At 50.7% G+C, this 16,186-nt stretch overlaps 1 protein-coding gene across 2 annotated transcripts in view; it reads right to left on the reverse strand.

The window, feature by feature from the left end:
- NTN4 (netrin 4) overlaps window positions 1-11,513 on the reverse strand; it is a 49,992-nt gene extending 38,479 nt beyond the window's left edge. Inside the window, exons 1-2 of one of the 2 annotated variants that reach the window (XM_075749069.1) lie at window positions 11,329-11,513; window positions 7,138-7,667 (exon numbers count right to left, since the gene is read on the reverse strand). In XM_075749069.1, coding sequence (XP_075605184.1) covers window positions 7,138-7,667; window positions 11,329-11,383 — 585 coding nt within the window. In that variant the 5' untranslated portion in view covers window positions 11,384-11,513. Of the gene's footprint in view, window positions 1-7,137; window positions 7,668-10,315; window positions 10,430-11,328 lie in introns of those variants that run through there. The other variant, XM_075749061.1, reaches the window with a different exon arrangement.
- Window positions 11,514-16,186: the final 4,673 nt, after the last annotated feature.

Genomic DNA, 16,186 nt, shown 5'->3' on the forward strand with positions numbered 1-16,186 from the left:
ATGAGAGCTTCCTGTGGGCTAGCTGCAACGTTGGGGAATCATGCAGAGCATCACCAGGCAGGCTGGAAAATCATCTTGCCCCTCACATGCCCTGGTCCTTCAGAGATGCTGAGCACCTGGGAGGTGCAGCAAAGAGACATGTCTCTGCTCTGGCAGAGAGGGAGGGTTCTGTCACAACATGGCCTGGAGACCCCTCAGTATCATCCCTGGTACTCCACATATGGAAAACTTAAAAAGCAGGTGCTGGTGCCCGGAAAACAGCCGTTGCGCTGCTCAGCCCTGATGGTTCCTAAACTCTGGAGGAAAAGTACCTTTCATGGTAAAACTCCCTGGAGACCAAAGGTTCATCTCCTCATGTGCCCAGAACTGCCCTCATCTTGGGTCCTCTCAGGCACAGATTAAAAACTAAGCTCAGGTTTCCCCTTTTTGCTGCTCCATTATTTAAAGGGAGAAGGTGTACACACACACACACACACACATGCACACACACTATGTTAAAGCCAGTGGAAACCCCACACAGGGCTTGGGAAGATGGGCTTTGATAGCAGAAGGGAAAGCTGGGTGCTGGGGGGCTGAGCTGAGAGACAGGGGCCAGGCGGCTGATAGGAGGATGGCATCCTGCTCGGTAGGCACGCATCTCACTAGGCTCTCACAAACCCTCCCCAGCCACCCCACGCTGAATGGCCAGATGTTGCAGCCCCGTAATTTCTAGGTTCCTACTTTATTCCATTGACTCTGGCCTGACTTTGTTTACTTTGTCTCATTAACTTTTCCCCAGGAAATAATTATTCTTGTGCTTATGAAATAACGGCCCCTATGTCTTGCTAAATTCACTGATACAATGCAAAGAGTTGGGCTGGGTCTGGCCACCCCCCCCCCCCACCCCTGACCCCTAGCTGAACAGACTCTCCTTTGTACATGGCATTTCTGTACAAAACCTCACAATTTGCATTTTCCCAAAGACAGAATGATCAGGAAGATACTGTTAAAGAGGGTTTTTTTCCCCTACAAAATGCACTTCTACAAAGCGTAGAGATGGGACTTGAAAACATACTTCCCTAATCATGTCCTCACATGTCCTGAGTACTGCTGAACACCAGCCAGGATCCCTCTTTCCTTCTGGTCAGTTTGGGCCTTTGTTTTCTCTCTGTGCAGACACCAGTGGCACAGCATGATTAAAAAAGCCGTTTGCAGCCCTCTAATGGGCTGACGTCCCAGGCTGTTTTGAGGTTATTCTTCCATATTTGACCAAGTTCTTTGTGGAGTCCCAAGTCCTGCAAGTGACTGAACTCAAATCTCCCGTGAAACATGAGATCCTTGGAGGATCTCAGAGCAATGGAGATGTAGCTTCAGTTAAGGACAGCAATGATAAGCTTAAAACCAAGTTTATTCAGGTCTGAAAGACAGGCAAAAAAATGGGCAAAAGCTTCTAGGCTGCAGCAGAGTGCTTCTACAACCCAAAATTAGGGCTCCAGAACAAAAATCACTGAGCATCTTTAACTCCCATTTGTGTCAGTGAGTATTACAATTCCTCATTGTCTATCATCAGGACCAAACCTTTGAGTAGCAGGACACAATTTACTTCTCCTCTACAGAGCTAATTTCAGGTAGAACCAGTAGGACTGGTGTCCAAAACCTTAAGGAACAGAGGCAGGCTGCATGTGGTAACAGTGCAAGGCAAAACATTTGAAGGTTTTTCTGCTACAGAAGGCACGTGAGATCAGTAAAATGCTCAGTAAGACACACACCCCACAGTAAAACAGCAGTATGTGATGTTTCAAAAGTTACAAGCACGTTAGAATTTGTTGCTGGAATATAGTCAAGCTGCAAATACGCCTCTCCTATTAATAGCAAACAGCAACAATAGCAGAGGTCTCCAAGTGATTTATTAGCAGTATTCTGAATAGATGAACACTCAAATAAGTTACTAATTTACTAAAATCTTGTCAAGGACACTCTGCTTCAGTAAGTCCTTTTATCCCGGAGCTTGTCTAAATGGGGACACTCAGGCGAGCTAATCTGAATTGACCACAGATGGGAATATAAAGTGAATGAGATAATTGCATTGCAGAGTGGACAGTCACTCTTGCTCACAGTTAAAGAATTAACATCTGCTAAGGGCCCCTTGTCAATGAGCCCTTAACAGTGATCAGAGTAAGCTGTAAAGGAAGAAATAAAGTAGTACAACCTGAGCTTCGAGAGGGAAGATAGCCTCTTATGCATACTAATAAAATTGACATTCCTGTCTGAGCATGATGCTGAAAGAGTTATTTCTGCATCTTGTTTACTTAGATCAGATTATGTTTGGCTGGTGAATCCAGTTCTGATTTCCCTTGAAATTACATGGCTGAAGGGTTACACCCTGGAAAACAGTGGAAATATTCTGGATTTGTAGCATATTTGTATGATCCAGGCTAAAACTTGGCCCTAGCCTTTCTCTTAAAACACTGATAATATAAGGCTAACATTTAGAGGTTGCTGCCTATGCTAAACAAACTGCTGCTGTGAAACAATTAATTTGCTAAATTAAGCATGGGGAATGAGCAATGTGACCCCTCTGCACAAAGTTGATCCAAAATGATTCCCTGACAGGGAAGGATTTCTCCTTTCCTTCATGGTATTGGAAGCCCAACCCCTCAAACTGGCAGATGCTTAAAGCTTGCTGGAAACCCGAGTCGGTTGTACTGAGGTTTTCTCCTCCTTCCCATTCTCCGTCACCCATACTGGATGGGCCCCATGATGGGGGACAGCCTGGCCCTACATGTTGAACAGCGAGCTCCCAAAAGCAGTGCCAGCCTGCACCTGGGTTTCTGAACAGGAGGCAGTGAGTGCCTGGGGATGCCGGGGCAGCAGATGGGTGCCCACCATCTGCCTCTTTTCCTCTGTTCCCTACCAAGAAGGTGCTAAGTTGTTTCGTTTGGCTCCTGGATCCTTGCAGAGAAGTCACTGGTTTCCTGACTGCTGAAAGGGTGGTTCTTCTTTGCATGAGGTCAGACTACAGCAGACTACAGGCTGCTCCACATGGGGCTCAGCTTGGCAAAGTCTTTGAGCACATGCTGACCTGTGAACTCATGTTCACTTCCATTGAGAAAGCCTTTGGGACCAAACCCAGGGCATGAGTGCGGTGTTCCTGACATCAGTAGTGTGCCATGCAGCCTTCAACCTCTTTCCTCTACAGTTCTGTCCAGATCTGCCCTTTCCTTCCTAATCCCATCATTGGGCTGCTGGTCCTCCAGCTCATGCCTGCTTCAGGGTGGAGGACTCAGGTGCATCCAAAGCAGAAGATAACAGTGTCTGGTGGTTTTGCAGCATCAGGGACAGGTACTGAGGAAGGGCAGACACCTGCCAAGTCCCTGCCAAGGTGACTCTACCCATCACAAGTGTCACACATGGCATGTGACATTACCACTGCCAGCTCCCACCGCCATGGTGGCCTTCAGCTTGGGTGACTGCAGTACCGTGACACCCAGCAGCCCCCCCATGCAGGCCACTCTCCCAGTGCCCTCCACCACCCCGGTCCCACCACTGCAAAGGGAAGCCCAGAACTGCTCTACTACAGAAGAAAAATAAAAGGCGTCTCCCAGAGCCAGTTCAGCATCTCTCATTTCTCCATGAGCTCTGAGCTCTGGGTCTTTGAAATGAACCCAGAGGCTTGACAGCTTGCTTTCTGTGGTATCATAAATCTCCTCAATATCAACATCATGGCAAAGTTGTGATGAGGGAGGATTTTTGTCAGAAGAGTTGAACTAGGCATTTAAGGAATGACTCATGATGATGAGGGCAGAAGAAATGCAAAAAGCCTGATGTTTCTTTTCAATAAAAACTGAGGCAGATACACCTTTGCTCCAAATTAACACAGGTGATTTATTAAAAAGAAGCCGTAAGCCTCTGAGTACTATGAGCTTCTGCGTGCTGCCGCCTCGAAATGGGGCTCGCAGGCACCATAATGATCTGCAGAAATGCAGGTGGATCAGCACCGCCTGCTCTTTGCAGAGGGCTACGGCCAGAAACCACCAGCCCAAACAGCCACAGGTCTGTGCCGGGCTCCGGTGCCGTGTGGGGGGAGCCACCACCTCCAGAGGCTTCCCCTGAGCTTTGCAAATCGCTCACGTAGGGAGACCAGTGGCAGTGACCGAGCTGCCAGCAGCGTGCAGAGACCCCACCGTCCTGCAAAGTCCTGCAAGCCCTGACTCTGTGCCTGGAAATGCACGTGTGGAGTTGAAATGTTTGAAGCGGGAGAAAGTGGGATATAGATGGTGCGATACACAGGTTGGATCACAGGTTGCAGTTGTTACATTGCAGTTAAAAAAAACCTTCTAAAAAGTTAACAAAGAAATCCAGTAGCACTTGCAGAATTTATGCTTGTGCTTTAAAGAAAACTGCGGCAAATGAGCTGCAATTAAATAAGACTTGGAAATTTCAGATGACTGCATATTTGAAACCACTGTTTCAAGTGAAATTACTGTTTCCATATGTCTGAAATTAGGTGCTACCAGAAGTGGGAGTAAAGCACAACATAACTCCAAACAGAACACAAAACTCCGATGTTTCTTTAGGTGAGATACATGTTGCTATTGGCAGTTACAAGTAATTGCTGGAATGTAGCACACTGTAATAAATTAAATGTGATATTTGCTAAGCATGCAGGCTTGCCATCTGGTCACCAGAAAGCTGCTGTTATTACTTTGCAGGTAAAAAGTGGTGTTAAAATGCAGGGAACTGAAGTGTGCCATATATGTGTGCCATATATGTCTTATAAGATCCAGCCCCTTGGACTCAACATTGGTTTAAAACCTGGAATAATTAAATGATCTTGACTTTTATAGCTTCTTTGCAATAACACAAACTAAAGCGATGCCAAAAGAAGAGATCCCGCAGGAGCAAGCTCAGTAAATAGCCTCTTTTTGTAGCATGCTACTGCAGATGCATCAAATACCACCAAATTCCTTTCCTTCTTGAGACAGACATTAGTTTCTACACGCAAGACCTTGATCCTACTGTCCCCACGCATCGCACTGACCTGTAGAGGAGCCAGCCCAAGCTCAGGATTTGCACAGGTTGTTGCCAGGCTCAGCCCCCATCCTGGGGTGCAGGTACATCAAGGGGTGACCGAAGTGAAAACCACACTGGGGTGCTAGCTACCAGCACAAATGAGGTAAATACTGCCCCAAATGACGCCCTGTGTTTCTCACCCCTGGGAACAATCCCTGGGAAAGCTGAAAAAGGAGCGTGCAAGTCAGAGTACCCCAGACATGCTCCACTGGCTAGCCCAAGAGCTATAGATTTCAGTCCTTGCCCTGTATCGCACGCTGGCATAGCCCTATGATTCAGGTGGTGGGACACAGAGGCTGGCAGAAGTGCCGAGGGACTGGAAAATTCCCAGCGGGGTACATCCATCATTTCTTTTGTAGGTCCCACTTTGTAGTTAGCCCAGATCCAGAACGACAGAATGGTTTGGGTTGGAAGGGACCTCAAAGATGATCTAGTTCCAACCCCCCTGCCATGGGCAGGGACACCCTCCACTAAACCAGGTTGCTCAAAGCCCCATCCAACCTGGTCTTAAACACTTTCAGGGATGGGGCATCCACAACCTCTCTGGGCAACCTGTTCCAGTGCTTCACCACCGTCATTGCAAAAAATGTCTTCCTTATATCCAATCTAAATCAATTTCAGTTTAAAACCATTTCCTCTTGTCCTGTCAGAACAGGCCTCGGTGAAAAGTCTTTCTCCATCTTTCTTATAAGCCCTTTTATATGTTTCACTGTGGCAGGAAGTTCAGGCAACTTTTTTGGGGCACAAGCAAATGGAGGCAGGAGAAGAGAGGAAGATAGCACTTTATCTCGCCAGACATCTGATTTAAACCCTTTGCTGAGCTAATGAAATAAGCATGCTGGGTCTGTTTGGCAGGTCTGGAGCAGCTTGTTTCTGAGTTGATGAGAGTGTGGAGCAGTTTCTCCTAGAGCAGGACACTGGCTGCCTCCTGAGACGCAGCTAAGAGATGCACTTTGGTGAACAAAGACCTCTTGGTATTTCTGCAGAGAGTGGCTTCTTAGCCTGAGCATGGCTAGAGGTGACCCCAAGTGATTGCAAAGGGGTCTGAATAGGTGATTTTTCTCAGACATGATTGGTGGTCTCTGAGGACCAGGCTTTCACCTCAAAACCAGTTCCCAGTAGAACCTACAATGATATAACTGACCCTCGATTCACTAACCAGATTTGCTCCTTTCTCTGTGTTAGGTCAGAGAGGAATTTTAAGTTTGATTAAACTTTCAGGCAAGCTCGTTAAATTAGGCCACTAGAGGGAGCAGCCTTTAAAGTCCAGAGCTGGTCACTGGGGACACGTCCCCACGAGTGGGGACTCTGGAGGGCAGCCCTGCAGCTGTGGCTCCCAGGGGAGGGTCTCCAGCATCACGGGACAGGCCTGGGCACCAGAGGGAAGAGTATTATTGGTAGCACCTCCAAGTGCATGATTAATTATCTGCTGTTTCTGGTATTGAAAATAATCTTTTTCACATCTATTTTTCACATCTATTTTTCCTCTTAGTAAATGTGATGTTTTTCTTCATTTTTTTCATGCTCATTTCACATTAGAATAAGTGTGCACAGAGAAAAAAAGGACGAGTTATAAAGTTTCTTAATTACCTGGCTAATGTGGCTTATGGTACCTCAGCCTGGTCAGTAGCTATTTTGAATGGTTACACGCTTACTTCTCAGTGAAGGTGGTCACTAAAGTGCATCTGGTGACCATTAATTTTAACATAGTTGCATTTTGGTCAAAATTGCATCACCCTGAAACCACTGCAAAGGACTGGAGAAGGCCATCAAGAGCAACGCTCCCTTTGGCTTTCCCGAGAAATTGGCAGCATCCGCCTTGTTTGCGGTTGTGCCAGGGGTTTCACCAGGTGAGGGGAGAAGAGTATTTCAGAAAAGAGGGGGATTACGAGCTCAGCAAAGCAAGGGGCAGAGCAGTGCCTACATCACCTAGGAATGAATTGCGTTAATTCACCCTGTGAGGTAAATTCCATGACAAAGTATGCCGGTGCGCTAAAATAAGAAGTGTAAATGCCGGAGTGGAGATTGCAGAGGGAAAGGGAGGCTGGAGGGAGGGCTTTCTCTTCCCGACCCCGGCACACCTACCTCTCCTCCGGTGCAGGGGAAGGGACTCGAGTATCTGGAAGTGCAAATGGCTCCTCTCTGCCTCACGTCATCCTCCAGCCCGAAGGTGGCCGAGCAGTTAGCAGCAAAGTACTTGTAAGGCTTCCACGTCTTGCCAAAGTCCTGGGAGCGCTCCAGCACCATGGCAGCTGGCCTGGGTGACTTGAAGACCAAAATCAAGTGAGTGAAGTAGAAGGCGGTTTCCAGGTCCAGACGGATGGTCTCACGGGGGGCGTCCTGGGCCGCCTGCCACCAGGTGCGGGGCAGGCGGAAGGGGGAGTCGGCCATGGCGGCGGGGGGGTGGGCCAGCCCCGCGTGGGTCCCGCTGCACCGGCCGCAGGCGGGGCGCTTGCAGCGATGCTGGGCGTCCTCGACGTAGGTGCAGAAGGGCTCGGCGGCATGGCGCCCACAGGCCGTCTCCGTCCGCAGCGCCCGCCCGTGCGCCAGGTTGCCCATCCGGGGGTTGCAGGCCTTTTCGCAGGGGCTGCCCGCTGCTGCCGTGCCGCCCAGACCTGCAAGGCAGAGAGTGGGGGGCTGAAGCTGGCTCCCGAGGTGGGCGCACCCCACCCTGGTGGAAGCAGACGTGCTCTGCGGCACGCTTTTCGGGGACACTGATCCCGCCAAGACCCAGTGAGCCCAGGAGTGGCCAAGGGAGAGCGCGGCACTGCTGCTCCGCTCTCCCCTCCATGGAGCTCAGTGTATCTATAACAGCAGAACAAACCAAAACCCCCTCAGGGCTTCCCTGCTTGGGAAAATCCCTACCAAGAGCTGCAGAGCAGAGCAGGCAGCATGGGAGGAGGGATGCCTCCACCTCGCCCTCCCACCCTGAGGGACCCAGAGCAGGGCTGAGGCTTCGGGGGCAATGACCGTGGCTGTGCCACCCCTGCCCTGAGGCCTCCAAGGGGATCCAGGTGGTCCTGGGGAAGGGGAGAAAAGCACAAGAAAGACGAGCTGCCAGCGACACCAGGACAGCCAAGGTGGCACGCCGGTGGGAGGCCAGGAGACAGCCATGGGGGACAGCATTGCTGCAGCCCGGCTCACCCTGCAGCAGATCTGGCATCCGGGATGTGAGAGCTGGTAAGAATATCTCCTGCCACCAATGACCTCAAATATTCACCCCCTCTTGCACCCCTCCATCCCTACCCCAAATCTCCCCACAGTCCCAAACTGCTGCTGAGGTCAAGATTGAATTGAAGCACTGCATAAGTTTGGGAAGGCTGTCACTGATGCATGTAAAGGGGGAAAAAAAATATAATCCTTGGTTGAAATGATGCTGGCAAGCTGCCTCGCAGCTGAGGCTCTGTGGGTTTTGTTCAAGTTTCTCTGGAAGCTTTGTCAATTTAAAAATCCACAGTTAAAGTGTCAAAGAAAAACAAAATCACCATGGGGTTTGGTGTGAAACCATCTGCAATGTAACCCTCCTGGTGCAGGAATGTTTGATTAGGGGCTCTCCACCTCTTTATTAATAAATGTAACAGTAGGTCAAGGCTGTATTTGATGAACCATAACTGTTTAACATAAAAAAAAAAAGCTATAATGACTTGGATGTGGGCAGGCCAAACCATCTGAGGTGCATAATGTCTTCTTCATCGCTAGGCCAGTCATACATAGTCAGCTTTGTTCACCAATTACTATGGCTTCTTCTTGGCATTTGTGTTATGTCCAAAGGTTGTTTCAGTTTAGCATCCAATAAATCCTTTATTTGGGGTTTATTCAGCTTTTGTCTACAGTGTCATAGTAGCAATTAAGCTATATTATGCACTGGCAGAGGCTAAGCCTTCAGAGCCTGACAGCGTTCCCCACTCCTTCTACTCCTCGAGAAACACCCTGGAAAGAAAACATTTCTACCACCAAAGGTCTACACAGGTTTTTCTATACTGATTATTCAGAACAGATGTGGACCGCTGCTTGTTATGCACCCATAAAAAAGCACTTCTGAATCCAGTCTCTGGATTTCACTGGCTAAGCAGTCTTGAGAAACTTTTAGTGAATGAGAAATGCTCGGTCAAGTTGGCTTCCTACAGGGACCTGGTAAAAATGTGTCTGAGATGATCTATATTAACTGTGCAGAATACATTTACTCTAGAAAAGTAAACAAATATAACTGTAAAATTAATGTCATATCACTTACATCTCCTGAACATCCTTTTCAAAGCATTATATAAACATTAACTAACCTACATAGCTCTCCTGAGGGGTAGGTAAGTGTGTGCTATTATCATATTATCAGCTAGCCTAATTTATGTCTTTGGCTGCTTTCCTGCATTCTTGGGCTACATGTAACACGGCGCAGTTAGCCGCTAAACAAAATACTGCGGTTCTCTCAGTTGCGGGATTGCAAGGAGGATTTGGAAAGAGGTAAATAGAGCAGGACTCAGTCAGCACCCTGAGACAGGTCAAGATTATTGTTCGAGTTCATCGAGTGCTTTTGGTTTTTGCACACCATGGATTACTGCCCCCGGGGAGGCAGTGAGGAGGACCTGATCAGTGGGAGGTGTCCCGGGGACTGCTGTGGTGGCAGGGCTTGGCATAGCTGTCCCCGGGACGGAGGCAAGGCTCTGCCTGAGCCCGGCCAGGAAGGATTGGCTACCAAATTCCCATGTGAGACCCTGGGAGCCGAGGGTATTCGATTGCTCCAATGTCCTGGTATGCTCTGGCCCCGGTCACGCACGGTCACTGACTGCAGCTGTCTTTGGGCCAGGCATGGAGAGTCCCTTCCTCACCTGGGGCCAGATTTGGGGCCAGGGACCTTGGCTTCAGTAGGATTTGAGAAACACTGCTGGCACGCAGACCCCGCTTCCCGTCCCGGGGCGAGAAGGGGGGAGAGGAAACCCCCTTTGAAAGGGTGTTTGTTTTCACTTGAATTGGAAAGAGTTGCATGACGGATGCAGAGCACCGTATGTTATGAAAAGTGACAGCTTTCTAGTGTAGTGCTGGCTGCCACAGGAATTCAGCAAAAGGACAAACGAGAGCACAAAGATTTCCATGCCGTCAGCCCCAAGCTCACGACTGCTCTGCCACAGCCCTGGAAAAGGTGCTTTTCCTTACTTGCACTTAATGAATCTGCCCAATTAAATACTCCCATTCTATACACTGTACATGCCACTGGACTGGGATCTTCAGCAATGAGTAAGAGCATGCAGCGAATACCATGACTCACCTGTAAAACATCCATGGAAAATCATATGCTTCCTGCTTAAGCATTTTAGCAACACTTGCCTTGTGATGTTTCATTTATATCTTGTGCCCGATTAAATGTTTGTTTCCCATCTGGGTTTTTTGTTCTTTTTAAAGAAGAAAATTGGCACTCGGCTTGCGACTGGCCGAGGAAGCGTTATGCAAACTGTTTATGCCCAATTGTCTCTGCTGCGGCGCGGCGGGATCCCGCTGCGGGCAGATCTCAGCGCAAAGCGTTTATGCTGCGGGAAGGGGCTTTGAAAACCCTGCCCGCCTTGCCTGCCCTGCCCGCCTTGCCGGCCGCCCTCCGTACCCCGACGGCTCGGGGCACCGCCGCCCGAAAGCGCTTGCGGAGCCCGCAGCGCCCTTCCTCCGCGTCCCGCCGCTGCCCCCCGCGCCGGCCCGCCCGGGGGAGCGGGGAGGCAGCCGGGCCCCGCTCCCGTGGCATCCCCCGGCTCCCCCGCGCTCAGCCCCCCGGGCCGAGCTCTCCGGGCCCCGCCGCCCCTCCCGGCCCCGGCTCCCCCCCGCCGCCCCGCCGGGCAGCGCGGCGCGCCCGGACCCCTCTTTGTCTGCGGCGAGGGGCGCTGGGCTGGGAGCGCAGCCCCGGCCCCTGCCAGTGCTCCTGCCCTTCCACATACCTACGCGCATACCGCACACCTACATACGTAGCCAGTACGGACATACGCGTGTATGTACGGACAGACGCATACACAGCACGTACGTGCATATATGCGTGTGTACATGCATATGTGCGTGTATACAGATACGTGCATGCACAGACACGCGCGTGTGTATATAGTGCGCACACGCCTACGCGACACTCTATGCACGCGCACGCCTATGCACACACGCACGTACGTGCGCGGAGAGATACGCATATATACACAGATACACGTGTATGTACACACGCGCGTCTATGCGTACATACGGCCCCGTATCTACCTCGTACGCCCGCGGAGGACGGAAAACGCCGAGCGCCGGACGGTCGCGACCCACCTGCAGCGGCGGCGGCGGCGCCCAGCAGCAGCGCCAGCCACATCCCGCGCCCCATGGCCGAGCGCCCCGCTGCCCGCCCCGCGCGCCCCGCCGCCCCGCGGCGCGACCGGCCCCGCGCGGCATCAGCGCCCCGCGCGGCACCGGCGGGCGGGCGCGCGCCGCCCAGCCGCCCGCCGCGCACCGCACCGCCCCGCCGCCCGCCGCCCGCCGCGCGCTGCGCCCCGCCGCCGCCCGCCCCCGCGCCCCGCCCCGCCGCCGCTCTGCCCTCCCCCCCCCTCCCCTCCCCTCCTTTCCCCGCCGGGGCGGCCCCGCCGCGGGGGCGGCTGGTGCCCGGGAGAGAGACCCGCGCCCCGGGGCAGGGGCCTGCCCCGCACCGGCCCCCGGGAGGCGCCGGCTCCCGAGCCCGGGCGCGCTGTCAGGGCGGAGAGGTTGGAAGCTAAGCTGTGAAACGCAGCCTTCCTCCGGCTCGGTTTTAAAAGAGCGACCTAAACCAGCCGCTAATTAAACCCGACTTGCTTAAATCTTTGAAGACGTTTCGTGTTTTACCGGCTCTTTTCTGGTAACCGAAGGGCCGAGCGATGGAGCCACGACAACGTAAGAGGTTTTCCCTTCTTTCCCGGGCCCCGGCAATCCGTGGCTTAGTTCACAGCTTTTAGAGCCGCTGAGTCCCGCATGGTCTGATCGGTTCGATAGCACCGGTCACCATACCTCAGCGGAAAGTTTTAAGCTCCGAAAATAGGAAAAGACATGGATACATCTATTTTTCCCTGCCAGACCATTACCCCCTCAGGTCTCAGCAGAGGGACGTTAGGGTGGAACGCTTCTGAGCGGTCACTTTTTCTGCTTACCTGAATCTAACCTGGGAGGTGAGCGTGTTGCAAGCGTTACAAAATGTTTCATACTTCCTCCTCTGCACTTTGAACTCGGTTAACTTAAGAACAGCTCTGTTTTAAAAACCCGCATGATGGTACCTTAAGACCACCATGCTGTCTTCTGCAATGCATTTCAAAAATGCTGCGCGTTCAGGGCCACTCAGGGTTATATCATCACCAAAATGCTCCCTGAGAGGTATGTATGTAGTCCATAATCTACTGATAGCAAACATCTGACTCACGGGGCGGTGTTATCTCTGTATCTATACCTTGAAAGGTAAAGGTAGGCTGATCTTTGGCATCTTTCTAATTTTCCAGTGCTGACTTACATACCACAGACAAGCATCGCTCACGTTGTGCTGTCATTTTCTCTGCCCTCCGGATAAGTGCGTCTAGACAGGGACTTCCAGCCCCCCGGCACCCATCGAGCCCCCCACGGCTGCTTGCGAGCTACTCGGGGGGCTTGTCCTGCATCCTGCCCGTCAAGGTGAGGGCTGCGCCTACACTTCTGAGCCTCCTCACGGCAGCAGCCGTGGAGGAAAAGGATGTTCTGGAAGGTTTCTGCCTCATGTCTTGCAAAAGGGTGATGTGTGGTTGAGGAATCACATGGGCGTTTGTGTTGTTACAGCCTGATTGCAGCAGTCATGTCACGTAGGGCTAGGAAAGGGAAAGTGAAAGCCACAAGCAAGGAACTTATCTCCGTTGTAACTTGTTACTCATAGGTCCTCCTACATCAAAATTACCAAGCGAAAAGTCTGCTGTAGGGTGGTAAGTCTGGGCAGACCTGAGCAAGAGGTCGCACTACTCTGTCAACCCACGTGCCATCAGGAGCATATGGCAGGTTGAGGTCCATGAGCAGGAGGAGTGACTGTCTGGAAAGGAGAAGACAGGGCTGACTGGGGCAGAGGATGGCTCTGGAGAAATATCTGGGGCACGAGGGAAGGAGATGATCTGGACTGAAAAACTGCAGAACAAAATCTTGAGGGAGATGGACCGTGGTATCAATGGCTGGGGAGAGAGAGTAGAGCCAGGCTCGGGCTTGAGTTAGAAATGAGAGGGAAGAGCAGTGGCCAGCGAGGGAAAATGGGAGGAGAGAGGCTCCATGGTGGGTATGGACTCCTGGGGATAGGAGAGAGAAAGAGTGTGTGGTAAGGATAGGCTTACAGCAGTGGTAGGGGCAGGAGGTCTGATATTGCTGAAACAGATCAATTGCATAGGAAACTGGAGATAATAAAGGACAATTTCCAGATAACCCGAGGTAGGACATCCAAAAGTGAGCCTGAGTATCCAAAAATTTGAGAGAGCTGATGAATTGCTCTCACCTTGGTAGCATAAGCCTGCTCCTTCCAGATGCTGTTGGCTCACATGCCTTGGTCCTTATAAGCCAAATAATTGAGTTGCACTTTCATTCCTGTCTAGCAGCTCTGCAACCTGATAAAACCTGTTTGCTCTTCCTAGATGAATTTGTTTTACTTGTTGGAGGCCACACGGTCTGCAACTGTGGGCACAGGCAACTCAGATCGTTCCAACACCCCCTTCCTGGCTCTTGGTCACCCCATGGGACCTGGACAAACATGCATCCATGAGTGCACCCAAGCAGGTGGCTCAGTGAATGCCCCCTGCAGAGCTGTGCATGGCCACAAGCTGTGGGCATCTTCCCAAGGCAGGCGTGGCTGCCTGCTGCTCTGCAGGGCTGGTGGGAGTTCAGCAGAAGGTAGGAAGTGCACAGAGATGTCTCAGCACAGTTTTATTTTCTTTGTCTGTCAGTGTTGCCTCTTGAGGTGCCGGAGGAGAAAATTATGAGGAGGAGAGTGTTCACCTCTCCACAGACTTTCTCCAGGATCATAGGCTTTTGGGTTCATACTGTACTGCTGGTTACAGAAGAGCAAGAGATTGTCATTCCTGCAATGTGCTTGTAGGTTGCCAGGTAGACAGAAAGGCCCAGAAATGTGAAGATCACCTGGTTTTCTCTGATGTTCACATTTCTTGATTACACTTAAGACTAAAGACTTAAGAAGTCTTCAAAGAGTGATGATGCTCCCTGGATATATGTGTCCTAGTAAGTTAGAGGGGACTAAGCGTGGGTGACAGGCCCGGGGGATGGCCTCTGCCTCCTCAGAGATGCTGAGGAGGTCACTTGGAGGAAGGAGCAGAGCCTGCTGCTTTGGCAGAGGTCCCCAAGGGCATGATGCCATCCCTGGGGACAGCCAGCAGAAGCCCTTCGGCCTTTTCTGTCAGGGTGAAATCTTGGCCCCTGAACTGGGTGATGAGAGAGGATTCTCCGTGAATCTCTTCCCCCAAGTGCCCTGCCAAGGGTAGAGATGAGCGGGGATTAACATTTTCAAGTCAGTGTGTGAAGCTAATTTTAGAAGCAAACCATGGGGGGAATACCTCACCTACCACCTAGTCAGAGCCACCTGGCTTAGACTTTTGTCATAAAAATCTCAAAAATTCAAAAGATCAGATTTACTTTTTAACTAGAGGCTTGTTCAAAGATCAGCATTTTCTCTATTTGCATCCGTATAAGTACGCAGAACTCCTGTTACAGTTTAACAGGAGGTCCTCGGGGCCGACGCAGTCTTTCAGACATGCCTGACTATTTTAATTGGCGTGGCCCTGTGTCTGGTCTTGCCCTGCCTGTGCACTCACTGCTCCTCCACGGACTGGGCATGGCCCGCTCGGTTCTGTGTGGGGAGCGGAGGTGATACCCAAATGGAGCATCGTCCTTTGGCGGGAAGATGAGAGGCCAGATCAGAGCGCTCGCTGCCAAGGAGCTTAACTGCAGGGCAGCAATTCCAGCTGAATAATTACTTACCTGCTTTAACTCTAGAGATGCTTATTTTTAGTTTGCTAGTTATTTTTCACTGAGGGGCCCTTTCAGGTGTCCTCTGGGCAGGGCTAGAGGTATCTCACACACTGCTTAGCAGTAGGGTGCTGGTGGGAGAGAGGAGGGGGAAAGGATGCACCCTGCAAACTGGTGCGAAGTCTGTTGTGCAGTGCAAGAAGAGCAGCCACACTCCTGTACAGAGTCCTTCCCATGGCAGCTCCACCTTGCTCCGTATTGTTTTCATTGACCTGTTTTGCCTTTTCCCAATGTTTTGGGTGACTGGCCCTCTACCATGTGGGGGGTGGTGATGCTACTGTCTCTACGAGGGATCTACTGGATTAGCAGTCCTTTCGACTTCAGAGAAAATTTGGTTCATCCAGATCTGGTGGCTGTTGCTGTTTTCCAGAGATGATCCACTCCTCCAGCCATGAACAGAGGTTAATGTACCACATACACATTTAAACGTGTTAAAAGAGCTTTGTTGGAAGGAATAGAAATTTGTTTGTCTCAAGAAAAGATATGGTCTTGATTCAAAGTCCACTGAAGTCAATGGAAGTTGACATCTGAACAGTGGATTTTGGATGGGGTCTGAAGCCACCTCCCTCTTGTCTGTTTTGGCACCACATCTTTAATCCTTTCTATTAAAATCCATTGTTAAGCAAGTCTTGCACTTTTCAATTTTTTTTTTTGCAAACCACTGAAAAATCTTCCAACCGTTATCAAATGAGCAATGAAAACATTTCACTGACTCATCGTATTTTGAAACAGCTTGATTCCTAAGTTTTCTGTATGAAAATAAACCAACGGATAATCCAGAGCAATAATTACTGATTAAAGCTTCGTATTTCCTTTTTTAAGTTCCTGTTAAAGCTGAGTTCTGATATAAGGCATCAGCCTACAGACAAGTGGAGAAAATGAGGGAACCAAAGTGCCCTTACTTTTCCCTGTAGCCACTGATCAACTTTTTGGAGCAAAGTATTTTGCATGCCGGACCAGTGTGCATACAAGAATGAGAGGACTTTCATGGCATTTAGTAATTGGAAGTCAAGTCACAGAATCATTATAGTAATGACAGCGCTGCTCTTCAGAAGTCTGTAGTGAGGATGGAAAGGACCCTATTTCTGCCCACCATGGGGAAAAATGCACAAGGTCAGTAAGG

The sequence above is a fragment of the Balearica regulorum genome, chromosome 1 (genome assembly GCF_011004875.1).
Source record: "Balearica regulorum gibbericeps isolate bBalReg1 chromosome 1, bBalReg1.pri, whole genome shotgun sequence".
Taxonomy (NCBI): domain Eukaryota; kingdom Metazoa; phylum Chordata; class Aves; order Gruiformes; family Gruidae; genus Balearica; species Balearica regulorum.